Below are 27,500 nucleotides of genomic sequence, written 5' to 3' on the forward strand. Positions count from 1 at the left end.
CCGACTCCTTACCAGCTGTGAGACGCAGAACCACCACTTAGAGTAAAAGCATTTTGCTGTCTTCTGACAAGCCACTGTCTCAACCGCTAAGAGACAGAGAGAGTTTAATAGATAGAGAGAGAGAGAGAGAGGGAGGTAGAAAGACGGGGGGTGAAAGCAAAAAAAAAAAAAAAGAAAAAAAAAAAGCCCAGACAGCCACCGTGGCCGATGTGTGATTGATTGAGTGGTGCCTAGGCGTCAGGGGGGCATGCATATGCAAAGCGCTCATTTGTAGTTCAGGCCGACGCCGTCGTGTAGCAGAGCCCTTGACCAGTGTGGACTTGACTGGCCACAGGGACACGTCACACAATCAGATTACCAGCCCCCCAAAGTCACAGCCAGGGACAACCAAACAGCTGGTCCGAGCCCAGGCAACACAGATTTGTCTGTTTTTTCGCATCCCCCTGTTTCTCTGAAAACATCGTGTTGGCAGTCAGAGTTGGTTCCGTGTCAGATGATCTGCATTGTACAGTAGATTCTCCCTCGTGACCTTTCTTTTTTGACGCGACGGTTTGTTGCACACAACCAGATTTTCCGTTTGAGTAGGTCAGATTGGATCCTGCGTCTTGAACGAGGCCCAGGGATGCACGGCAGAGTTTGGGCTGCGATGCACGCTGTCTGCGTCTGTGTCTGTGTCTGCAGCTGAGGGTTTGGATTCAAGAGGAGAACAATTCTCGTCAGGCGTTTAGGGAAGGTGCTGCACGTTGTTTTTGTTGAGATCCAGTGTGTACAGTATCAATCCATTGTGGGAGCAAGTCCTTGAAATGCTGAGTCGACGTACAAAGAAAACATCGCTACAGTTCAAGATGCTCTGATGTTTTCTTTAATAATTAAACTGTGACAAGGTTTGCAGGGATCAATGCCTCATGCTTTAATTATTTTGTCACCACTGATTCGTTAGAGGTCGTCATGTTCTATTCAGTCACATGGAACGAATGTTTTGCTGGGAGAAAGATATGACAATTAAAAGCAGAGCCAGTCGTGACACACTCACAGCTAGCTTAACTCACTTGTTTTCTCAATTTATGGCTTCGAGTCTTTCTTGTTTTGTTTTTTTTCCTCTTTTTGTTTTTTCCGCCAGCGGAAACGGGGATGAGGTGGTGGGTGAATGGGCTTCAGTGTTCAGGCAGCCATAAAGGACCTCTCTTGTGCCTCTCTCCCCTCAGACTCTGCAGCCATGTCATTGGGCAGCGAGCTGTAAACAGGGGAACTGTACAGCCATCCAAATGGCAATCACCTTCATTCAGACCCGCCCCCTTGCTGCCTCCCGCCCCGCCCCCTTCCCTTTTACACCTCCTGTTTTTTCGGAATGCCGAATTCCTGAACCCGAAAAAAAAAAGAGGAGGGAGGGAAGGAGGGAAAATATGCTGTGGGAATGGTTTGCCCTGGGAGATGGACTGCTGGGATGTCCTCTGCTCATCACGAGGTTGACACACTGGGCCTTTATGTAGCTGTGTGGAGGGTGGCCTCTTCCCTCCCTCCCTCTCTCCATCCCTCCCTCCCTCCATCCACACCCCTGAGGCTCCCATTCAGCTCAGTGCTGGCGGGGGAAGTTGGAGCTCCTTTGTTGTGGGGGATTCTTAGGAGGCTGTCAAGGCTGAGACTGTGTGGGCCTTTTCTTCCTCCAGAGAAGAAGAGGGAGATAGAGAGGGGGGGGGGGGGGAGGGAGGGAGGGGGGGGTTGCTCTAGAGGAGACCGCGGACACAGACGGCCTTGTTATGGAACCCCTAGAGGGTGGGAGGGAGAGAGAGACAGAGAGAGAGAGAGAGAGAAAGAGAGAGAGAGAGAGAGAGATATTCTGTAGAGAAAGGGGCACCCCCAGAGAGAGAGGGAGAGAAGGAAATACAGAGAGACCCTAACAGAGGGCCAAAACTGCTCCTCCATTGCATCATCACTGTTGTTCCCCTCCTCTTCTTCTTCCTCCTCCTCCTCCTCTTTCCTGTCCTCCTCTCTGTTCATTCCCTCCATCTGTCCCTGTCTGACTTCCTTCTTGAGCTCAATAACAACTTTCAGGGCCCTCCCTCCTCACCCTCTTCCTCAACCTTCTTCACCCCCCTCCACCATTGCATCCAACACACATTCCATTATCTGGGAGACCCAGCTAAGAGAGATGTCTCGAGATGTCTAGGACCAGAGCGATCATTATCATCGCCTCTCTCCACCTCACCGTGACTTATAGCCCACCGTATAGGAAACAGACGTTTAAATCATAATCAATATCGAAATATCAATGCTGAGAGGCATGGCTAAAGGAAATCACTGCAGCATCTCAGTCTCCACCTCCGACACCGAGCAGGAAATGGATACCCTCGGCTCAGGACAACAGGGGGATGACACGGTCACAACACTGACATTTCAGTTTGGAAAGGGACATCATGTTGCTAGGTTACTCATACTGGATTTTTTGTAATTGAACAATATCCTCTCATGTCATATTTATTTGCTGTCTAAGCTAATGTTAGTCTAGACGGTAGTAATGGATGGTATTTTACAGTGTAGAACGCTACATTTGAGCAAAGTGGGATCCAAGTCTGTAGGCATCAGTATCTGTGGTAGACTATCTCTCCTGACGGTGTCATACTCTATACATTGCCCTTCTGTGCCCAGGAAGGTGGCAAAAGTGTTGAAATCTCCGGAGGGCGGATTTCTGCTGCATACATGTAAGTGTTTAGTTCGGGGAGTAGGATGAGAGAGGACAGGTGTGACCTGACCTGCCTGTGACCTGGCCAGTGTCACGGCACTGTGCCTAACGTGATCAATACTTCTGCCACAGAGCCACTGTCACGGAAATGCGACCGTTTCAACATACAGACACATACCACAGAGGATGTCTCCAAGAAATGCTACCGTTTCAACATACAGACACATACCACAGAGTCAGTCTCCAAGAAATGCTACCATTTCAACATATAGACACATACCACAGAGGATGTCTCAAAGAAATGCTACCGTTTCAACATACAGACACATACCACAGAGGATGTCTCAAAGAAATACTACCATTTCAACATACAGACACATACCACAGAGTCAGTCTCAAAGAAATGCTACCGTTTCAACATACAGACACATACCACAGAGGATGTCTCAAAGAAATGCTCCCATTTCAACATACAGACACATACCACAGAGTCAGTCTCAAAGAAATGCTACCATTTCAACATACAGACACATACCACAGAGGATGTCTCAAAGAAATACTACCGTTTCAACATAAAGGCAAGTAGCACAGAACCATTCTTCTCCTAGAAAGCCAGTTTCAGCACACTGTGCCGAGAAGCAGCAGAATACCAGAGCGCGTGTGTAGGTGTAAGCTGTCCTCTCCATCTAGGAGCTGAAGCCCACGCGTTGGGGATCACAGTGGGATCATCTGCTACTGTAGAGATTGAGCATCCAACGCTGCATTTCTTTCTCTCGCTCTTGTGTGCTGAAAATGCCAACACGTCTGGTACACAGGGTCCAACATGTTAGGATGGCACCAGTTCTGTTGATACAGTATCAGAAAGAAAGTGAGAGCTAAGAGACTTCGTACGATATTGGCCATAGTCTACCTGACGATAAACAAAAGCAATGGATAAGGATTTAATTTCCCATCAACATATTCATTGTCGCATCACCATTGTTTACGTTTGCGGTGGCCAACGTGGAGCTAGGAGGAAGGATAACCCAGCACCTCGTTCTTGAATCGACAGGGAAAATGAAAATAGCTGTAAACAATCGTCTCAAAATGCCTCTTAAGGACAAACACAACAGCCCCGCACATGAATGTAGATTCCGAAATAGCTGGGCATAAAAAACAATTACTCTGCTATCTTAATTGCTTTCTAAAGAAAACACTTGCTGCCACCTTTCCAATTAAAACATAACCAGCAGCAATATTTAATGTATTTTTAAATGCAGCCTGCGGCTTGTTTGAGTCTCTCTGTCTTGTTCCTTAATATATTGAGTATGACCTCCACATTTTTATGACCACCGTAGTTTTTAGAGGCAGCATTCATACACTTGGGGCCGGTGCACTGAACGCTGCATATCTTACGAGCTGGTTATTCAACATGTGATGATGATTGATTGTACTAACTTGTCACTCTCCAATGATACAGTACAGAGGTAAAGGTACCATCAAAGATCACCCCTATATTCAGGTCCTCATCCACTTCCCGTACACTAGTGTCTCGTGTGCTCTTGGTAAAGTGTAGACCATTTCCACAAATGAGGGTTATTCTGGAAGAGGCACGTCTGAAGTCCCCTCTTGCCCCTGGGAGAGTGTTGTAAATCTGTAGTCCTCTGGTTATGTAGTCCCTCCCGCCCCCCCCCCCCCCCCCCTCCCCTCTCTCTCTCTCTCTCTCTCTCTCTCCTCGTCCTGCTGCTCTGTCATCCTCAGGGATGTGTCTGAAGGAGACCATCTGTTGATCCATTTGTCTCCTGCTCTGCTTCCTATGCCACCGTGGCTCCCCTATCAATGATCAGCCCTGCCCTTTCCCCCTCCCCACCCTCTGAGTTCAAGCCAACGGGGGGTCAGGGAGAGTTGGGTGGGTGGGGCAGGGGGTTATACACACACAGGCAATCTCCGATACACATGCAAGCACACACACACACACACACACACACACACACACTTTGATCTGCTAATGTACGTGGAGCAGCTGCTTTCTAATCAGGGTTTATCTGGCTGTGTTTTGTCACACTGACCTTAATCATGGAGCCCATTGAGTAGAGCCTGTCTCAGCCTTGCCTTGTAAATATCAAAACCATCACTTCTCCTCAGGGACATAGGCCAGTGATTTTGCTACTTGGAGGATTGGACCTTGAACTGTGGAAAAGCGGTGCATCATTATTTTAACGAGCCATTGTAGAATTGAACCCTTTTTTTTTTTTTCAGCTAGTTTTTTTTTTCTTTCTCCGTTCAAATATATCCCAGTAGATTCCGATTTTTCCGCCGTACATTTCCCCATGTCACAGAATATACAAAGAAAGGCTTCCGTGCTTCTCTTCCAGCTGTCACTGTACGCCCATGCGTTCAGGAGTTTGATGGACACTGAGTCCACCGTTGGCCTGCAGGGGACAGTCTGCTTCTCATCTCCTGCTGTGACTCCCTATCAGCCATCCTCCAGCTGGGTCTGGGCCCCCGAGAGATGTTCTGAGATGGTTGGTAATATGAGCTCCATGTCCTCCAGAGTCCAACTCAGCCATCGTATCCACCATCAGAGAGAGGGGGATGGCATTCACTGGAGATGTGGAATCTCTATGTATTGGAGCTAAAGTCTCTGTATATACTGTATTGTACTGTACTGCATACAGGAAGATGTTATGGATTACCAAAACCATTAGAGACCATTAGAGTACAGATCAGTACATGTAAAACGGGTTAGGATGTACAAGGAGTTGTTTGATCATTTGAATAATTGTAGTTTCCTGTGTCCCTTGTATTTCCATGTCCCTTGTCTCTCTCTCTCTCTGACACAACAGTATTCCTAGATACATACGGTTGCCATCGGCGCCGGTCAATATTTCTGATGATATGTGATCAGCTTGGGAGGTTTCTCATTGATTTCCAATAGCGGGCGGATGACATGTGGTCCCACACCCTGCTTTCACTGGACCGACAGTCGTGTGCTCTAATCAATTGGGATTTCACAGCCGTTCCAGAGCTTGATTGTGCTGTCGTGTGCAGTGGGGGGGGGGGGGGGGGGGGGGGGTTGCAGTGGGCGCTGTTTGCAGGTTACAGTGTGTGGAGTGAGGGGGGTTTCAGTGGCCGCTGCTTGCAGGTCACGGTGTGGAGTGGGGGTCGGGGGGGGGGGGGGGGGGGGTTCAGTGGGCGCTGTTTGCAGGTTAGGGTGTGGAGTGGGTGGGGTTTCAGTGGCCGCTGTTTGCAGGTTAGGGTGTGGAGTGGGGGGGGGTTGCAGTGGGCGCTGTTTGCAGGTTGCGGTGTGGAATGGGGGGGGGGTTGCAGTGGGCACAGTTTGCAGGTTACCCTTTTGAAGCATCTTGTATACCAAAGGCAGTATACAGTCTTTGTTTTGTCTTTTTGTTTTATTTTGGCAATTCACAGCCCTCGAATATTCCGTCATGGCTATGTTACAGTATGGTATAATATCTTGCAATGCCTAAATGATGCTTTTATCCTGAAAATCCACAGGGCAACCGGCTAACCTCTATGCACACACAGTACACAGTACATTACGCACGTTGCACTATTCATGACCTGTTACTTAGTCCCTGTGACCTCCCGTTCTGAACCACGTACCTCTGTCCTGTGTGCTGCAGGGTTCCTGAGTACAGGCGACCAGGCCGCGAAGGGGAACTACGGGCTTCTGGACCAGATCCAGGCCCTGCGGTGGGTCAGCGAGAACATCGGCTACTTCGGGGGCGACTCCAACCGCATCACCGTGTTCGGGTCTGGGATCGGGGCGTCCTGCGTCAGCCTGCTCACCCTGTCCCATCACTCTGAAGGTAAGAGAACATTCAGTCACAGACTTGGCGTCAGGCCTCTGGGTATCAGATCAACCAGGAGTAAGGTGGTCTAGAAAAGCAGGTATTTGTGATGAGGTGGTTTAAAAGAGGGTATCTGGAAGAGGTTCGCATTTGGTAGCTGGCTGCTTTAAAGGGTTGGCTCATTTGAGTTGTCTATAATCGTGGGGTTACAGTAAAGTGGGTCCTGTTTGTGGTATCTGGAGTCCTCCCGCATAGAGGCCTCGGCCATGTGTCATGAAACAATCCAATCATGAGAAATGTTGTTTATCTGTGCCGTAAGGTAATGCCACGCAATGAAGATTTACTGTCGACGATGGACATGTCCTTCATGCTAAATACGATATGTGTACTTAAGCCAGACATGAGATGAACATCCATCATACTCTTGCTTCCTAATGGATCTCTGTATTAGGATAGAGTCCTGCTGGTATGAAGTGGTTGTGTTGTTCATTAGACTTTCAAGTAGTCTGCTGGGAACAGTATGGACACATGTCAAGCCGCTTTTAACTGTGGCTGTACGTGACAGACACATCGTTTACAGTAATAAGTATGTGTGTTTTGCCTATAATAGATTAGATTAGATTAGATTCAACTTTATTGTCATTGTGCAGAGTACAAGTACAGAGACAACGAAATGCAGTTAGCATCTAACCAGAAGTGCAAAAAAGCAGAAAGTGCAATGAACAGTATATACAGGTAGTGCAGTATATGAGCAGTAGTAGTGCAGTATAGTACAAGTAGTGCAGTGTAAGCAGTATATGAATTAGCAGTGGCATTATAAGCAGAATAATAGGTTGCAGTATGAACAGTGTAGCAGCATATGAGCTGTATAGGCAATGCAGTCTAGCAGTATATATGTATTAACAGTAACATTAGGGTATGTAGCAGAATAAATATAATATGGAATGCCGTATGAACAGTATAAACAGGTATGTACAGTATGTACAGATATGTGCGGTGTATTAACAGTAGTATTAAAGAAAATATAGGAATATGTACATTATGAACAGTATATACAGATTATGAACAGTATAGACAGATATGTACAGAAGAGCAGTGGTATGGAGTAAGAGCAGGTTGTACAAGTGTGAATACTGTAAGAGTAGTGCAATTGTCCGGGTGGGGGGGGGGGGGGTGCAGGGGTCGGTAGGTTGTCACCTAGGTGCAGAGTTCGAGTTCAGTAGGGTGACAGCCGCAGGGAAGAAGCTACCTCTGAACCTGCTGGTTCGGGTGCGGAGAGACCTGTAGCGCCTCTCGGAGGGGAGTGGGGTGAACAGTCTATGGTTGGGGTGAGAAATGTCCTTGACGATGCTGCGTGCCTTACGCAAGCATCGCTTGCCCTGGACAGCCTCAATGGAGGGGAGTGAGGAACCGGTGATGCGTTGGGCAGTTTTCACCACCCTCTGCAGTGCTTTCCGGTCAGATGCCGAGCAGTTGCCATACCATACTGTGACACAGTTGGTGAGGATGCTCTCGATGGTGCAGCGGTAGAAATTTACCAGGATCTGAGGAGACAGATGGACCTTCTTTAGTCTCCTCAGGAAGAAGAGACGCTGGTGAGCCTTCTTGATCAGGGTAGAGGTGTTGAGGGTCCAGGAGAGATAAGAAATAAGAAAAGTCTTGTATTGATGTACTGTAGTCATTAAAATGGTGGCTTGTTTGTGTAATTGTGTGCTTTAATTGATGCTGGTACTGAATGTACATCAGCATATAGGCTGTCATAATCAAGTGATGTTCAGTACAAGAATAGAGCATTTGCATAGAGCTGTGTTTGAGTAACGGGAACGGTGTAAATGATACCTCCATATGCTCACACACGGTAGGTCATGATTGTTGAGTATGCGAACAAGGCACAGAACATCTGTTGATTTGGACCGACATGGACGCAGAAGTTAGGAATAGGATAAGATCAGGTGGTCTTGGCTGGCATCGGATTAAGGAACACGCTCTTGCTGTTCTCGGTTCGTCTGTGGCTACAGTGTTGTAAGGAAACTATTAACTACCATAATTGTTTTCCCCCACGACTGCCTCATCTTGGGCGAGACCGGGAGCCATGGTGTGGTGTTTTGAATTAAGAGACCACCATGCGTTTGAAAGAGGTCATTTCAGCAGTTCTTTTTTGATGCCTGTTACAGTGTTAGGGATTTCTTTGTGTGTTCTTTGCGCTCTCCAATTTGCATTAAAGTGTTACTAATTGCCTTGATTTTCTCAGATGAATGATGACTGCTTTTGGATTGAATTTTTACCATAAATGCATTTTTTATTCATACTCCATAATGCCATGCTTCATGTAGCATGTTATTATACTGCCAGTGAAACCAGCTCTTCTGCCTCCCAGTAAATTGGATATTACTGAAGCTGTTTTTTTTTTTTTCTCCTGAATGGAAATGTATGCACCACTTGGTCTGACGAGATAAAAAATAAAAAAGCCAGTAAAAGTAGTTAGATCGTTGGAAATTGAAACAGGAAGCTTTCTATCACAGCAGAACTCTCATGGCAAATGTGAGATTTCACACAGTCTCTGAGAGCACAGATTGTAGTAATTATATCAAGTTTGGCATTGAAGTGGGTTGCGGAAAGTGACAGGAAATCCAAGAGAAGAAACATATTTCAGCACCTGCTTATACAACAGCTCTTCTTCCCCCCCCCCCCTCTCCTTAAGTCATGCTTATGGTGCTTTAATAGAAACTGTTCGGGTGTCCCTGTTGCCAAGACAACAAACTAAACAAGAACTGTACCAAGGCGACTAAATCCTTGGGAGAGGTGGAATTTGAAGTAAAAATCTATAATCAAATGAATTATAAACCGTGGCGTGGGCACACCTGGTTCCAGCCTGTCTGTAATAATGGATTTGTGTAGCGATTTCCTCTCCATGTAAATGGACTGTTGTGTCCAGGGAAAGTGCCTTCTATTGAGTTTCCTCTGAATGGAAATGAAGTCAGGAAACAAGATTGTAAACAATGCCACATTGTGCCTTCCCCCGTCTCATCCTTTGACTACCCTGATTTCTCCATGAATAAATATGCTAATCTGTAATTCATATGATATGCTATTCCAGAAATAGAGGGAGTGTCACATTGAGTGCAATGTGTTCCGTTCCTGGAGTGTTCCTGGAGACGGTAGGACACACACACACACACACACACACACACACACACACACGTCCTCTAACACTGCCCAGGTGCTGGATAACGAGCTGCAGGTAAACAAGAAAAAGGAAATCCACCTACTGTTGACAAGTTCCCTGGTGTGTTTATGTATTAGTGTCAGCTTCACCACTCTTACAGTCTGTAACTGTCTAAAGTCTGCAGAGTGACTGTCCTCCACCACCAACACCATCACAGAAACCCCTTAAATACCTGTTGGTGCAGGACTGAAAGCTGGCTTCAGCTTGTGATGCTCCCTGGTGTTCCTTGGGCTGTTTAATAGGCCGCGTCCTATATCATCCCAGTTTCTGGTCTCTCTCTCTGTCTGTCTCTGTCTCTGTCTCTGTCTCTGTTTCTCTCTCTCTCTCTCTCTCTCTCTCTCTCTCTCTCTCTCTCACTCTGATTGCCTGATCCTCCTGCCTGGTGGCGGCTCTGTGTGGGCGTGCCGACGGCCTGAGGGCCCCATCCATCACTCCTCAGCCTCACCGCCTCAGCCCCGTGAGGAGGCTGGCCTGGGAGGCCCCTACCCTGGGGTGGATCTCAGACCCAGGTCCCTACCCTGTCCTTCCCTGCCTTCTCCCTCCAATCTCAGTCCCACTGCTCCCCAACCTTCTGTCTCACTCCCTAAGTCTCAACTCTCCTGTCTGCAGTACAGCACACGCGGTGTGGTTGTACTATTAATAAAATGGCCGCCTTGGTAAGTAATCTAGCTGCACATCTGAGCCTTTGGAGGGAGTGTGGCCATTAAAAGAGAGTCTATCTCAGCTGGAGAGTGCTTTTGACCAGCCTATTAAATGGGATTCAACAGTTGTATCCCTACTGAGGGAAATCTCTCCCCCACCGTTCTCTTTTCTCAAGCTTCAAACAGCAAATGGCTGAAGAAGTTCTAAAGCAAGGACATTAGCCAATCTCATGTATTATTATCTAGCTGGCATCACGCTGGCCCTAATTGAACATGCAGATTTGGCTTTTTCTTCCTCTCTCCTAATAATAATTATGATGTAAAATGAGAGATGGCTTTGCAGTGTGCCGACAGAATATTAAGTAGCCAACGACTCGGACGTGTGTATTTGTGTGTGTGTGTGTGTGTGTGTGTGTGTGTGTGTGTGTGTGTGTGTGTGTGTGTGTGTGTGTGTTTGTGTGCGTGCGTGCGCGTGCGCTTGCACATAAAAGTGAGCCTCTAGGTGTGCACGCTTGTGTGCATCTGTATGTGTGTGTGTGTGTGCGTGTATGTGTCTGTGTGAGCACGCACATGGGGGAAGGGCTATCGGTGGAGGCGGTGAAGGTCGTTCGGTTTCTTTTTTTCTGTTCCTGTAAGTAATCAGGCTAAAAGCCCTGCTTCTGAGGAAGTGCTCCCCTTTTAATAGGACGTCTCGTACATAAAAGACAGCCAGCGTGGAGGATCCCTCATGCCCATGTCAGCTTTCATTTTTATGAAGACTTCTGGGTTGTTGAGGACCGTAAATGTGCATGCTAAATGGTAGGATTTTATTACAAGTATGCAACGAGAACCAGGATTTATAATGCAAGGCAACATGTCACAGACATCCACACCACTAGCATCATGAACAGAGAATGTTATCCACCTCAAACAATTCAATACATTTTAGCGAGAGTTATATTCATGAAAGAACCGGAATAAGGAGCAGATGGAATGTCAGGAGATGATGATCAAAAGAGTATGACTCCGGAATAAAGCTAGAAGGCCACAATAACATTACTGTCAATGAACTCGGGTTAGGATTATCATGGATATAAGAATCAAACATTCATATGCAAAACTTGCCATTCACTTTTGCTTTTAGGAATCAGTTAGATATTCTTGGTGAAATCTGATTATATATTATATGCATAACTCAGGCAGGTGATTGTAGTAGGTGAGTATCCTCAGAGAGAGAGAGAGTGAGAGAGTGACTCTGCATAGTAATAATACCATGAATAACACAATGGGCTTCATGGTTTACAGCAAAGAATGTACCATAGCTTCAAGGCCGACATTAGTCATTTAGAAGTTGTTTTTTTTAGCTGATATAGGACATCTTGGTGCTGCACAATGTTATTGCACAATGATTCAAGTCCGAAAATGGCCACTTATGTCAACATACTGTATGTGTATTTTGGGCGATAGATTCCATTCGTCTTTGCTCCGCCTAAAACGGTTTTCCACATGCCGTGACGTATGACATGTCACTGAGCTGCGTGACGTGGCTAGCCTGTAAAGTTAACGCCCAGAGTCAAACATAACCCTCTGAACCCTCCTTCACCAGCTTTTTTGTGACTGAGTCAAACAACCTTTCGACACATTTTATTGAGATTTGCTCCTAGCTTTATCTGGCGTTACTTTGCCAAAGAGCTCCGTGAATGACTAATGTCATCACTCGGTGCATCCATTCTTTGAGACGTTTTTTTTCAAGCAAAGCCAGAAAGCAAAACTGTCTGGCATGCGCCTTTAAAGGTCATTCAGCTGTATGACTGCAGGCGCTAGGCTAAGCAAGGATAAGCTTTTAATACTGTATACTGAAACCACTTCGCACCTTTTCACTGGAGAATTGGGCCACATCCTGGTACTTTGATACATCGCCCCCCCCCCCCCCCCCCCCCCACACACACACACACACACAAACACACACGATTCTAACCATTCAAGTACAATGTTTTCAGTGTAACCGAAAAGAAATTGAACTGCACATTGTTGGTACGTTTCAAATATGATACGTGATCTATCGTTGCTATCTTGAATCAAGTTGGTGCTTTATGAAATGTTGACCATCTCCAGCATGTTTCAGGTGTGGTTCCGAAACACTATCACACTCTGAGAAGTGTGTTATCCTTAATCATCATAATAATCCCATTTGCAGTGCATGACATTTCCAGTACGATGGCGTACAACACATATTCACTCCTTCATCGGCATAGCTTCACATGAAGCAAAGATTAGAAAACGACGACTCAGACAACCTGTTCTTGCACTTCTGTTATTTTTACCCTGCCAGCAGTGACACTAAAGGCAAACGACATGGTAAATGCCTGCTGTGTGTGTTGTGGCTAGCATATCCTTAACTCCCTCAGAGGGGGAGGGAGGGGATAAGAAGAATGACATCTGTGTTTTTAGGTGTTGAATTCATCTCAATCTGCCACTCATCTTGATACAATCATCCTGGAATTTAAATGGCATGTACTCTGCCTCTATACAGGCATATAGCTGCACATGAAGATTTAAAAAAAAATAAAAAAAAATATGTTGTCATACATGCTGAAAAGCTGAAATGGCTAAAATGGAGCTTGAATAAAAGAAGTAGGCTGTGAAAGTATGTATGGCCTCCCTGTTGCCCCTCATTGCTGGATATATCATATTGACATATCACATGAACCTATTAACGAATGGTCCCTTAAAATGACTGCATTTTATGAATTGGAAATGGAGGCCATGAGTAAAGGGGAGTTGACTGGACAGTACATCACTGCCTTAACTGTAATGTTATGTCTGGGCTTGACCTTTGGAAATGACACATATGTGGGCTCCCACTGCAATGAGACCCCCGGGAGGTTCTTCTTATGGTACGGCCTGCAGGCATCCACACATCCGCTTCATAATGTCACTGTACCATACAGGCAGAGAGATCCAGGGCTCCATGTTCCTATGGAATATCCCCCTCCAGTCATATTCATTCCTCTACACAGGCATCTGGCCCCAGTATCACCCAACCATTGCCTTCAGAAGAAAATCAAATAAGCACCCAGCCCGAGGGGGTGTGTTTTGAATCCCAGCGATAGATCACTACATCCTCCTGTTATTATTCATACAAGATGCAGACGGCCATTGTTGTGCAAATGCAAGTGTGCTTGGGGACGGCTGAGGACGATGGTCGATTGTCAGCGCTGAATAGACTCCATTTGGGAGGTGTCAAAGTCATTCAGCAACTCGACACTGTAAACTTACCCCGAGGTTTGGCAACAGAATGCCCCCTTCTTCACATTTGATTTGGTTGCCCGTTGAAGAGTGTCTGACTGAGCGTCTCCACGTGTGAAAGTGGCTTATGAAAGATGGGGGAGAATGGGGACCTGTGTTGTCAGGTGCAGCATTCATCCACCTAGATTGACAACAGCGATAATTAAACCAGAGGGATTCTATCTCTGTGGAGCGTGAATCGTTTGGATTTGCACAGACGATTCTGCTTTGTGCTGAGCCATACTTTAAAGTGTAGCCCATTGTGTAAAAATTGCCTTTTTGCCCATTTCTCAGCCAGTCTTTCAATAACATTTCCATACTCTGGAGGGCAAAGCGAGACCTCTGGTTTTTTTTTTTACAACAATGATGGGGGATTACTTCTAAACTAGAAGGTATTTCTCTCTTTTGAACCTCAGTTGAAACAGAATTGGAAATAGCCTAAATCAGGCAGCAAATAGGGGTTTTCACAGCACAGTTTTGCAAAGAGAAAATAAAGCCAAAGCTTTTGGTTGTGTTGAAAGTTAAGAAGACAGAGGGAGAGGGCAAGAGACATGGTGAGGGAGAGAAAGGGAGGCCTAGACAGGGGAAGAGGAGGGGGGGCTGGGGGGGGGGGGGGGGGGGGGGGGCTATAAGGACTAGACTGAGAATGGATGGACAGTCAGAGGTATAGAAAATAATAACCAGTCATGGTGGCCATCAGAGGTAGCCAGCTCTACCTCTTCCAGGCTGGAGGAAAGCAGAGGAATGAAGAATTGACAAATTGCCCAACCACGCTAACGCAGTTCATTCAGTGACTACAGCCATCAGTCTGTCCCTGCTTGGAGCAGCCAGTTGAGCCCATAAAGCATGGACGTTTAAGAGACCATGGCAGAGAGGGAGGGCTTAGAGAGAGACAGAGAGAGAGAGAGAGAGAGAGGGAATAATTGAGTCTCCTGGTAACTTAAAACATTTTTAATGTCCACTCCGGTAATAGGTTTGATTACTGGATGCAAATACAACAACATCATTCGTCCATTGGGACAATATCTTACTTACATAAACCAATAAGGAATCTAATAGCACTAATGAAAGATGCAGCTACAGTTGAAGACTTCCACTCCCAGTGCAAAAGTCAGGATGGCTATTAGCTCAGGTAGATACAATCCAGGAATCATTCCTGATACATCATTGTCAAGGGCATTATCAGACACATGCTAACGGGGGGGCTTATCTATCGAAACGATGTGTGCAGCTCCTGTGTACAATCCGTGTGCCCCTGTGTGCAATCCCTCCATTACGCATCGGGTCAATTAAGCCAATGGGAATGTTGTGTTGCCCCCCCCCCCCTCCATCTTGTCTGTTTCCCCTCTGATTACTATGATTCTGTCTCACAAGCTGCTACTGTCCTTTACTCCTTCTCTCTGCCTTTTCTCAAATGCCAGAATCTCAGTCTCTACATCTTCTCTCTCTTTGCAGAATCTCTCTCTCTCTCTCTCTCTCTCTCTCTTTCTTTCTCTCTCTCTAACACCCCCCCCCCCCCTTTCTCTCTCTCTCTCTCCCCTCCTCTCTCTACCCCCCCCACCTCTCTCGGTCTCTCTCTCTCTCTCTCTCTCTCTCTCCCTCTCTCTTTCTCGGTCTCTCTCTCTCTCTCTCTCTCTCTCTCTCTCTCTCTCTCTCTCTGGCACCAGTGAAAAGCAGCCATTATGGAGGGATACATGGGTGTCTGTGTGAGAGGGAGTCAGAGGCGAAGGGAGTTGGCACTCCTCCTGCCCCACCTGCACAGGAAGCAGTGACAGCTGAGCACTGGGGCTCAGCTCTCCCCTCCTGCTCCCTCAACCTCTCCCCCTCCTCTCCCTCCATCCCTCCCCTTCTCCATCTCCACCATTTCTCCCCCCCTCCTCTCCTGTACCTCCCCACGTCTCTCCATCCTCCCCCATCTGCCATCTTTTCTCACCTACCCCATCTCTCTACCACCACCACCCCCCACCCCCCACATCTCTTCCCCCTCATCTCCCATCTCCATCCCCCCCCCCCCCTGCACCATATGCTCATCATGCAATAATCAATTAAACGTGTCACAACTCCAGGTATTACTACGCGGGTAATTGTTAGGTTGAACGCTATTGTGTACAGCTACGTTCATTAGGTAGCGGATCGTCGGCGGTTTGTGTGTCAGACGAGCGGCCGTAATGAGTTGACTTTTGAACCCCTCCAAGACGACCATTAGCCCTTTCCTCAGCACAGCTTAGTTGTTGCTGTTGACAACCCGCCACGAGCTGCCGGCAGGGTCATTGTGCAGCGTTTCTGGAGCGCTACAGTACACGCGCCTGCAGTCACTCCACAATCCTCACTGAAAGGACTGCGTATCTACACCCCGCTGTTGCTACCACCGAGATTGCTCAATCGCTCAGCAGCCAAATAGCCTCTCTAAAGAGCTCTTTAGACAATTCACCTGCACAGAGGGACATGTCCTGTTGTTTACCGCCTTTGTCCCTGATTACAGATATTCATGAACACAACACTCTGATTATAACTCGCTTTTTTTCTTCTTTTTTTTTTTTCCCAGACAATCTCCGCCCGGATGAAGAATGATTGTGAGGCACACGGAATTGCTGTTTTTTTTGTTGTTGTTTAGCCCACTTCCGTGACTTTAGACGAAAGAGAAAAATGAGTCCATTTTTTTTTTCTCGGGGCTGAAGGGAGAGTAGTGTGGTTTAGTTTTGTGCGGAAAGACTGATGTTTTAGACCTGTGGAGCTTCTACTGGATCACAGGGACTGGGAACATACTGTATACTCACAATCTACATGTGTAAATGTGTGCCAAAGACACATACTCCTGGGCAGCCCGACTCGTCTCGGAGAAATTTGCATAGTGTTAGCACAATGAACTCCCCAAAGAGAAGAACTTCAGCAAACATGCTGACTAGCAGAAACCTACATAAAGGGCTAACACTGTACTGCTCGACAAAAAGACTAAATCTTTAGCTCTCAACCCTGCAAGCCTGTAATAGATTTTTAGCTTAGAGAGGTAACACAGTCTATGGATTGTGTTCAGGCCTGTTCGAGTGAGAGAACTGCTAGATCGAATGCCGCTGGAATGAAATATAAACCGTAGTCAATTTCATCACTTAGAGGACACTTTGGGTAGAAATGTAGATTCAAACAACATTCAGTTGTAGTGGTGTTTTCTTACAACATGCATTACATATACAGATATATGAATCAGCCTGAGGGCCGGCTGTGACCCAATCCGCACAGCTCAATCTCTCCCAAATGTCTTTATTTTTAATGGGTAATATGTATTTGTTAGCAGTATACGCATTTCCCTTCTGTGGAGATTATTTGCTACACATGACTACTCAAATAAATAGTTTGACACACAATCATAATCTACTCTTATGACTCATCAAATAACATAGGCTAATCTAATGTAATGGAAGGATTTTTGGCTCATCTAAAACAGCCGACTCTAAGTGGCAGGAAAGTGGGACTGTGTGTACCTTTCTCTTCAGCAAACAGTCTGAATGACTCAATGATTCAATGCGCCATGTAGCACAACTAGCCCATTTCTCTCCCACATACAGCCCTTTAAACCTGTCCCTTTATACCCTCTCCCTCATCCAGTCTGGTCACCTTCTGTATGCACAAGGTAGTCTAATTGTTCTACTTTTGGGAGGACAAAACCATTCAGTTGGCTTCTTTCATTTCACCAGAAAATGTAATCGAATGGAATGGAATGGAAAGAAATACACTATTCTCATTTGAACTTCTAAGCCAGTTTGAACTCACAGAGGAAAGTCTTAAGAGACCATCATTTCCCTCAGCGTTTCTACTCTGACGATCCCATACAGCACTGAGCTAATCTTGATCGATGCCCACTGCTGCGAACACTCCTCACACTTCAGATGGTTATGGAATGTATCAACACATTTCACAGATATTAGCAAATGTTTTCTGATATTGGCTTTCATGGCTTTTTGAGTGTTGTCTACCCTGTTAGAATCAACACACCCCCAAAACCACAATAAATCAGCACACCCCCATAACCATAACAAATATCTATATTGGTCCAGCCTGCTATTCTTAGGACAGGCCCCTAGAGTCCGGCTCTAATTGGTACCCAGGTAGTCGTGTTATTTTAGCTGCGCCCCAGAGATGTGTGAGTGGCTTATCAGTCTTGATGTCTGTGCCGATTCCCCGGTGTGTCCCGGGACTCCTGTTCATTGGTGAAGGCTTCATTAGCCGGGGATGGGAGGTGGCAGTGGAGGGAACAGCTGTTAAGCTAACCGCTAGTGTTGTTACCCAGCCTTCTCCGTATGCCTAACTGCCGGTATCCGTCCCCTAGCTGCTAATAGAATCCTCATTAGGAGAAAGGCTGTGTGATAGGGAACAGGGCCACTGTTCATTGGTTCTCTGACTCCTTTCTCCCACTGGTCTCTATTAAAGTGGCTTCTGGAGCAGACCTTTCCAGCGTGGGTCAACCACCCAACCACAGCTCACCTTGACCTGTAAGACTCCCCCTTGGGGGAGCACACAGGGTATGTGAGTTGTGGTCTCCATGGAGACCCCTGTCAGTGTATACAACAGAACATGCCCTGTTGATTCTATTCCACACGTTCCCCTATATATACCTGGTGGAGTTCAGACTAGACTGGAAAAGGATACTGTACACAAGATACCCAAGATGTGGAGATGAGGCGGGTATGACTTGCTTTGAGACGGCATCTCAGTGAGAGGGGTTGGACCTTTCTTGAGGCTACATTCAGGCATCACGGTGTTCAATTATTCAAGCAATGTAGATGGCGTAGCTTTAATTTGATGGGAACAAAGGCACAAGTCTTATCCTCAGTGTCAAGACTGTGGCGCCTCCAGAATAGGATGCAGAGTGGTGACACGCGGAGAACGTTGCTCTGAATATCTGATGGCGTTCAGAGCCGGAACACCGATCCGTAGCTGGAGAGGAGAGGTAACTTCCCTTTTTTCACCTGGCATTATAATTAGGAATATTAGGATAAGGATATTAGGAATTACCCATGAGAGTAAACCTGTACTGTAATATCATACAGTAATATGGAGAAAATAACTGACTCTGATCACCCCGATTGAGCCAGCCGGAGGAGGAGTTGTACAGTGTTATTGTATAGTCTTATTATATGACTGTGGAGAGGAGCTCTCAATCATTGTCTTTTTTATCCAATAACTGGTAGAGAGTCATCCTTTACACAACCCTGTCTCATGCAGACTCCCTTCATCCCTGGCCATGGGGGAATTGGCAAGATATGGAGACATGTCTGGTTTTGTTTAATATGTTAATTAGGGCACATGAATAGAATATGAGAATATGTTGGATTGACATTGAGAAAATGGTTCCCGCCCCAGTCCCTAATACCACTTACTTACACATGCACAAACATGCATGAGCATGGTGTCCAAGCACACATACACGTGTCCACGCATGTGTGCAGCAAACACACACACACACACACACACACACACACTGAGCTGGATGTGATGGGTCACCTATCCGCATGGGATAGATTTTCATTAGATGGACTGAGTAAATATTTCCCTATGTTCAGCTCAGCTGTACTCTCACACACGCACACACACACACACACACACACACACACACACACACACACACACACACACACAAGCACATACACACACACACACACTCCCAGCGTACAGAATTACTGCACATACACTCAAGTGGGTTCCATGTGGCTACAGCTGTGTGCCTACCGGCGTTGGCAAAAGGAGAGAGAGAGAGAGAGTGATGGAAAAAGAAAGATGGCGACAGAGAGAGAGAGAGAGATGGAGAAGGAGGAGGGGTTACAGCATAACCCGGGGTAACAATGCATGTTATCAAGGGATATAGGGTGTGGGGAAAGAAAACTAAACTGTGAGCTTTCTCTTTCAGCCATAATCATTTGCTTTTTTTTCCATTTTCTCCCCTCCGTTCGCCTGCAGCCTGGTTTTGAATGTATAAGACTGATAATCTGAGATGTGATCACTGAGGCGGAAAGGAAACTATTGAATGCCTTTTCCCCTCTCCTCCCTCAGAGAGAGAGAGAGAGAGAGGCTGCCTGGGACATAACGCTCCACAAGCCGGAGTAAAGTTCAGTCCTTGGCTCCCAGCGCCGCTGCCAGGGCCCTATCACCCGTTGCTCTGCATTTAACTCCCGGCAGCGTCACCACGCCACCCCGTTTGCGGAGAGCACGCTGTTTGGTACCAAGGCGCTGGGGATATTGTCCAGCTCCCCGCCGGTTTTCTCTTTCAGGGGCTTGACACTGAAAAGACTGGAGGTGAAAACACAGTCTGTTCCCCCAACACAATTGAAAAGAGGCTGGTTTTCACTGATGTGTGTTTCGGGGAGAAGGGCTGAAACAAAGATGACGGTATTTCGCAGAGGCTTTTTTCGAGAACTGTCACAATTGATTTCTCTATCTAATTAGGGCTTCGCAATAGGAGCGAAGCAATAAATACGAAATTACGAGTCTATTATGATTCTGACACTATCAATCTGTTATCAGTTAGCGACTCCAGTGGCTGGAATTAGCTGTCATCTCTTCATGTCAGTGAAACCACCATTAGATGTGGACGGGTTCAGAGGTGTTGTGTGATGTAGATATTAGAGTTTCCAAGAGTTCCGGGAGTATGGCGGGACCTGTTCGGTCACGAGGCTCATGCATGTTTGACAGTCCAACTAGATGTAGTCGGGGGGGTTGCGGGGGGGTGGGGGGTGGGGGGGTCTCCATCACAATGAGCTGGCAGAGAAATCTGATTTCCTTTGATGCTCCAAATCTAATAATCAGACTCATATCTACCGCCGGATCCAGAGCAGTCTAAGTCTACACAAGAGATACGAGTGTACACCACGCTGGAGGACTCTTCTGTCAGCATACAGGACTATGCTGAGTATGTGACTGGGTACATTAGCACTTGTGTTGACAACATCGTGCCCACCATACAAGTCAAGAAGTTTCCCAACCAGAAGCCCTGGATAAACAGTCAGGTACGCCACATGCTGCGTGCTCGCTCTCTTGCATTTAGATCAGGCAATGAGATGGAGTACAAAGCTGCGAAGTATGGACTGAAAAAAGCCATTACAGCGGCCAAGAGGCAGTACAGAGAGAAGCTGGACAGCTTCTACTCCACTGCTGACTCCGGGCGGATGTGGCAAGGCCTGCAGCACATCACAGACTACAGGACCACCACCAACACCATCAGCTCCACAGACAGCCTGCCGGACGACCTTAACATCTTCTACACCCGCTTTGAGACCTCCAGCCACAGCACAGAGAGGAGGCACACAGACACCGGGACCACCCGACCCCCCTCCCCTCCACTAACCATCTCATCAGGCCAGGTAAACAAAGCCCTGAGGAAGATCAACCCCCGCAAGGCAGCAGGACCAGACAACATCCCTGGGCGGGCTCTCAGAGCATGTGCTAACGAGCTGGCTGATGTTCTCACCTCCATCTTCAACCTTTCCCTCAGTCACAGCACTGTTCCCTCCTGCTTCAAGACCACAACCATCGTCCCCCTTCCCAAGAAGAGCCAACCTGCCTGCCTGAATGATTACAGGCCAGTAGCACTCACTCCAATCATTATGAAGTGTTTTGAGAGAGTGGTACTGGCACACATTAAGAGCAGCATGCCGGACACCCTAGACCCCCTGCAGTATGCCTACCGGCCCAACAGGTCCACCTCAGACGCTATCGCTGCTGTCCTCCACTATTCCCTCTCCCACCTGGAAAACAAAGACTCCTACATCAGGACGCTCTTTGTAGACTACAGCTCCGCTTTTAATACAGTCATCCCCCACAGACTCATCCACAAAATGTCCACACTTGGCCTGCACCCCACCCTCTGTGACTGGCTCCTAGACTTTTTGACTGGCAGGCCCCAGTCTGTCAGGATTGGCAATAGGACTTCAGCCAGCATTATTACAAATGTTGGCACCCCACAGGGATGCGTCCTCAGCCCCATTCTCTACACCCTGTTCACCCACGACTGTGTCGCCTCCCACAAGGACAACATCATCCTAAAGTTTGCAGACGACACCGCAGTGATAGGATGCATCACTGGCGGGGACGAAGCAGCTTACAGGAGGGAGGTGGCCAGTCTGGTAACATGGTGCGAGGACAACAACCTCACCCTCAATACGGACAAGACGAAGGAGATGATAGTGGACATGAGGAAGAAGAGGGGACCTCATCGGCCACTGTACATCCGGGAACTTGAAGTAGAGAGGGTGAGCAGTTTCAAATACCTGGGCGTCCACATCAGCGAGGACCTCACCTGGACACTTAACACCACTCAGCTGGTTAAGAAGGCCCAACAGCGGCTGTACTTTCTGAGGAGGCTGAGGAAGTTTGGCATGTCGCCCAAGATCCTCAGCAACTTCTACAGCTGCATTGTTGAGAGCATCCTAACTAGCTGTATCACTGTGTGGTATGGCAGCACTACTGCTATGGACCGCAGACGCCTGCAGAGAGTGGTGAAGACTGCTGAGAAAATCACCAGGACTCCACTGCCCTCTCTGCAGAGCATCTACCACCGCAGAGTCCACAGGAGAGCCGCCTCCATCCTCAAGGACCCCACCCACCCCCAGCTCGGACTGTTCACACTTCTACCCTCAGGCCGGAGGTACAGAAGTGTTAAATGCAGGACCACCCGACTGAAGAACTCCTTCTTTCCCACTGCCATCAGACTCCTAAACAACCCATAGGAGATTAATATAACCGTACTACCTCAATAACTGAACTTTCCAGTTTGCATAATTGCACTGCTACATTTGCACTGTTTTATTATTATTATTGCTGCTATTTTATTTTATGCCTTAAATTTTGCTGTCTTGTACATTTGTTTAGTATATATTGTATATTCTTTAGTATTGTATATTTTACATTGGTTGGCATTCTGCGGACAGCAAAGCAAGAATTTCGTTGTACAGTGAAACATGTTTTCTGCTGTGCATATGATAATAAACACTTTGAATCTTGAATCTTTGAATCTTGAATCTTGAATAAGAGAAGCCGGCTAAAAACGCCGGCTAAAAACACTTTAGTCAACATGTCTAAGAAAGCTGTTCAAACCTGGCTCAGTATACTGTAGTATCAGCTGATTCACAGTAGTGGGTTGCAGCTGTATCTCAGTTGAGTAATAAAGACGTTAGGCTGTTTTTTTTTTTTTTTACAAACTATCCAGTGCATCTGCTGCAGCGTTGTACTGTTGGTCACAACACCATGTCGTTGTTGTTGTGTTGAACGGAACACGTGGACACAGTCCTTGAACCGAATCCCAGTTTAACCTCGTGACCTTGTACGATCATGTTGCTGTTTTCTCTTACGCCAAAGTTACTGTATAAACATCTTGTATTTTGGGTTTGAAAATTGCAGATGGCAGTTATGGTGTCGATACATCTCTGAGTCGTATTGTTTGGTCTGCAGGAGGGAATACAAAAAAGCAGATTGAACACAAGTTCTTTCAGCGCATCTCAGAGATGAAATAGATGCAGTAAACCACCTGATCCTTCTCTCCACCCTCTCAGAACTGGGCATCTCTGGCTCTGCAGTCTCCTGGTTTGCATCCTACCTGGCCGATCACTCTTACCAGGTGACGTGAGAGGATCGCTGTCCTCTCCACGAGGCCTCACCACTGGGGTCCCTCAGGGCTCTGTCCTAAGGCCTTTACTCTATACCAAATCTCTTGGCTCGGTAATTTCCTCACATGGTTTCTGCTACCACTGCTACACAGATGACACTCAACTCTTTCTCTCTTTCCCCCCTTCTGACTCACAGGTGGCAACACGTGTCTCTGCGTATCTTGCAGACATTTCTGCTCAACCTTAACAAGACTGAGCTGCTCTTCCTCCCTGGGAATGCCTACCAAGACTTCTCCATCACCAGTAGAGAACTCTACTGTGACCTCCTCCCAGATCCTCCTCCTGTAGATTCTTCCTCTACAACATCAGGATACGTCCATTCCTCATGAGAGAAGCATCACAACTCTTGGTCCAGACACTTGTGATCTCCCGCCTTGACTACTGCAACACACTCTTGGCCGGGCTCCCCGCCTCTGCCATCAGACCTCTGCAGCTCATCCAGAATGCTGCCGCCCATCTGGTGTTCAATCTCCCCAAATTCTCCCGTGTCACCCCCCTCCTTCGTACCCTTCACTGGCTCCCGGTAACACATCAGATTCAAGACCTTGGAGCTCACCTACCGGGCGGCAAAGGGAACAGCCCCTCCCTACTTGCAAGCAATGGTCAGCCCCCAAACGTGGATGCGCTATTCGGTCACGGCTCTTCACTGTCCTGGCGCCCCACTGGTGGAACGAGCTTCCCACTGCTGTCAGGACTGCAGAGTCACTACCTATCTTCCACCGTAGACTGAAGACCCATCTTTTCAGGCTACATCTTGACTGTCCCTCCTAAAGACCTCTTCATCCCCACTACCCCCCTGTACAGTTTTTCTACTGTAAACAAATTGTGACTGCCAATGGCCCCTGGTCCTACCATAGATTTGTTTTTCTTATGATTACTGATGTATAGATAATTCACCTACTTAGACAAATGTACTTGTTGTAAGTCGCTTTGGATAACAGCGTTTGCTAAATGTCTAAAATGTAAATGTAAAAATGTAATGACTCACCAAAGGCATTCAGACGCCTGTGTCTTCTTTACAAAGGATGCAAAGTCAGAGTTAGCATGCAGAGTGGCTTCCCCATGCAAAAGAGCCTTGGCCTGCAATGAATGCTCTCTGGGGACAATGGCTCCCAGTGAGGAATTTTAACAGTCCTCTGCTCTCTCTGCTCTCCCCTATTTCTCCTCTCCTCTCTTTCTCTTCTCTCCTCTCCTCTCTTTCTCCTCTCATCTCTCCTTTCTTTCTCCTCTCTTTCTCCTCTCATCTCTCCTTTCTTTCTCTTCTCTCCTCTCCTCTCCTCTCCTCTCCTCTCCTCTTTCATCTCTCCTCTCTTTCTCTTCTCTCCTCTCCTCTCCTCTCCTCCATCTCTCCTCTCCTCTCTTTCATCTCTCCTCTCCTCTCTTTCTCCTCTCATCTCTCCTTTCTTTCTCTCCTCTCCTCTCTTTCATCTCTCCTCTCCTCTCTTTCATCTCTCCTCTCCTCTCTTTCTCCTCTCATCTCTCCTTTCTTTCTCTCCTCTCCTCTCCTCTCCTCTCCTCTCTTTCATCTCTCCTCTCCTCTCTTTCTCCTCTCATCTCTCCTTTCTCTTCTCTCCTCTCCTCTCTTTCATCTCTCCTCTCCTCTTTCATCTCTCCTCTCTTTCTTTTCTCCCCTCTCCTCTCTTTCTCCCACCTTCAATATGTGAATAGACAAGCCTATATCTCAGTTCCACTGAAACCACTGAAATCTAGATATTTGCTCCTTGGATCCACAGAGTTAGTACACAGATAAGTAAGAAGTAGCTGCTATCTGAGGCTTTTATCCACAACACAGAGAGAGTGCAGATTGGGCAATTGACTTGGACCTGACCAATTGCAACAGTTCTTTCTAGGTGTTATGATGTAATCGTCATAGTGTAAAGGGGATAGTTGGGATAATAAGTTTTTCATCATGTTTCTATTCTTGAGCTTTCTTCGGCTGGCTCCAGGGCCATCATTTAGCCTTACCAGTGTACATGAATGGGATCACCTGTACGCTATGAAAAGCACAGAAAACAGCTTTCAAAACGTCTTCACACAAAATGTAAAACATGATTTAGTCATCGGGGGCTCCATAAAAAAAATATGATATTGTTTGTACAGAACACTTGCTGTCAAGAGGTCAATTTGTTTGTTTTGTAAGAAATTATTTTTCCTGAAGTGAATAATGAGTTGAAAGTGGTTGCAGCGACAGCTATTAATTGTTAATATTTCCAGTTGACTCATTTGTTTCAGTTCATTTAAGCCTCCGTTGCTCATGGACAATTTCCAAACCGTTGCTACAGTAATCTATGTCTCAACATGCACTTGCAGTAAGCGTCTCTGGATAGGAGAGCTGAATGACTAACTGAATACGGAACACCAAAGTTAGCAGTATGGGATACTACAGGGATGTGGTGTTGTGTGATGTGTGACAGGACTGCTGGCTTTATTCCATCCTCAACTCAGCTCACACACACACACACACACACACACACACACACACACACACACACACACACACACACACACATACATACACTCACAAACATGCACTCATGTACATACATGCACACAGACACACGTACACACACACACGCACACACACACAGACACACTCACACACACACACAGACATGCACTCATGTACACACATGCACACAGACACACGTGCACACACACACGTGGTCCTCTGTGGCTCAGGTGGCAGAGCGTGGCGCTAACAACGCTTATGTTGTGGGTCTGATTCCTGCTGGGACCATCTATACTAAAACGCACGCGCTCACTGCAAGTCGCTTCGGATAAAGGCGTCAGCTAAACGGCGTACAGTATATTCCACATACATACACGTCTCTGTTACGGCAATAGGATCACATTCCCGACACAGCCTCCCCCTCACCCTAAGCGCGTGCCCACGAGTGAGGGCAAGACAACATGGAGTGACGCATGCCCATCCTATTTTTGTCCACTGTTTGCCCGGCGTGCCAACTTGAATTAGAAGTGAGTGTGGTTCGTGGCTGCAGGGGCCGCTAGCACAATGGGCAGGGTCGGTCGGTCGGTCGCGGCGGGCCGGGGACACGGTGAGAGAGAGAGAGAGAGAGAGACACACAGGCTGACACAGACACAGCTTGGAGAATATGTCAACACTGCAGGACCAGACACTAAACATGCTTGTTCACACCTGATATTGTAGCTAATGCACTGCTGTACTACCTCTGTTTCCGAGGGACTGGTATCGAGATGATTCACTGCGAGCCAGAGCATCATCTGGAGCGGCGATACAGAATGAGATATCACATCATTTTCCACAGCGTCTCGCGTCGTCACGTGTTATTATTGCGGTTTTAGATTAAAAGTGATTCCGGTGTTCGTAGGCAGGCTTAGAGGAAAGGTTGCTGCCGACTATGCGCTCGGCATGTGGTGCCTAATGAGCATGCTGTGTGTGTGGGTGTGTGTGTGTGTGTGTGTGTGTGTGTGTGCGCGTGTGTGTGTGTGTGTGTATGTGTGTGTGTGTGTGTGTGTGTGTGTGTGTATGTGTGTGTATGTATGTGTGTGTGTGTGTGTGTGTGTGTGTGTGTGTGTGTGTGTGTGTGTCTGTGTGTGTGTGTGGGTATAGAACATATTAAAGATTGCCCAAAGTTATTTTTGCTGTGGTGCATGAGTAGGAGTGGACTACCCTGGAGATGGGATTGGCATTAACAGTCTGTTTACTTGTGCGTGCACGGAAAAGCTTCTGTGTGTGTGTGTGTGTGCCGTTTGAACTATTACTCAATTCGTATTCAATTAGATTCAAATACATTTCGGTATTTAAAGACAATATTCGACTTGATTTAGGCAATACGGAATATAGGTATATGTCCTATCAGGCCATACTGTGCAATGGAGCGAGATCACACCGTTTCACATTGTTGAAATGGCCGCCTCCTATGTTGGCCACTTGAGCTGCTGTAGAGATGGCAGGATGGGAGGGTTGCAGCAGTGTGCCACTTCCCTGAGGTCATAGCTTGGCTGTGTGTGTGTTTGTTCATCTCTCTCTTTCTCTCTCTCCCTCTCTCTGCCTCTGCCTCTACCTCTCTCTCTCTCTCCCTCCCTCCCTCCCTCCCTCCTATGGCTACTCTGAAACCCTCTAGGGGTGTGTCTACAGTGCCGATAATTTGTCTGTCACAAACGTAACTGGCCCGTCTGCGCGGGTTCCAGCCAACCCATCTGGCTGTCACAGGCAAGACGCGGCCAAGAATAGTAGCTTCCCATCCCTCCACATTACAT

At 47.1% G+C, this 27,500-nt stretch overlaps 1 protein-coding gene across 11 annotated transcripts in view; it reads left to right on the forward strand.

Annotated features, from left to right (window-relative positions):
• The window catches only part of nlgn3a (neuroligin 3a), a gene marked incomplete at both ends in the record, with an annotated part of 89,172 nt that overhangs the window by 44,280 nt on the left and 17,392 nt on the right, over positions 1–27,500 (forward strand). For 8 of the 11 annotated variants that reach the window (XM_083685646.1, XM_083685649.1, XM_083685654.1 and 5 more), the window contains one exon: positions 6,304–6,489. In XM_083685646.1, coding sequence (XP_083541772.1) covers positions 6,304–6,489 — 186 coding nt within the window. Of the gene's footprint in view, positions 1–6,303; positions 6,550–27,500 lie in introns of all 11 variants that reach the window. The other 3 variants (XM_083685653.1, XM_083685652.1, XM_083685656.1) reach the window with 1 other exon arrangement.

Source organism: Argentina silus (assembly GCF_951799395.1).
Source record: "Argentina silus genome assembly, chromosome: 15".
Classification (NCBI taxonomy): Eukaryota; Metazoa; Chordata; class Actinopteri; order Argentiniformes; family Argentinidae; genus Argentina; species Argentina silus.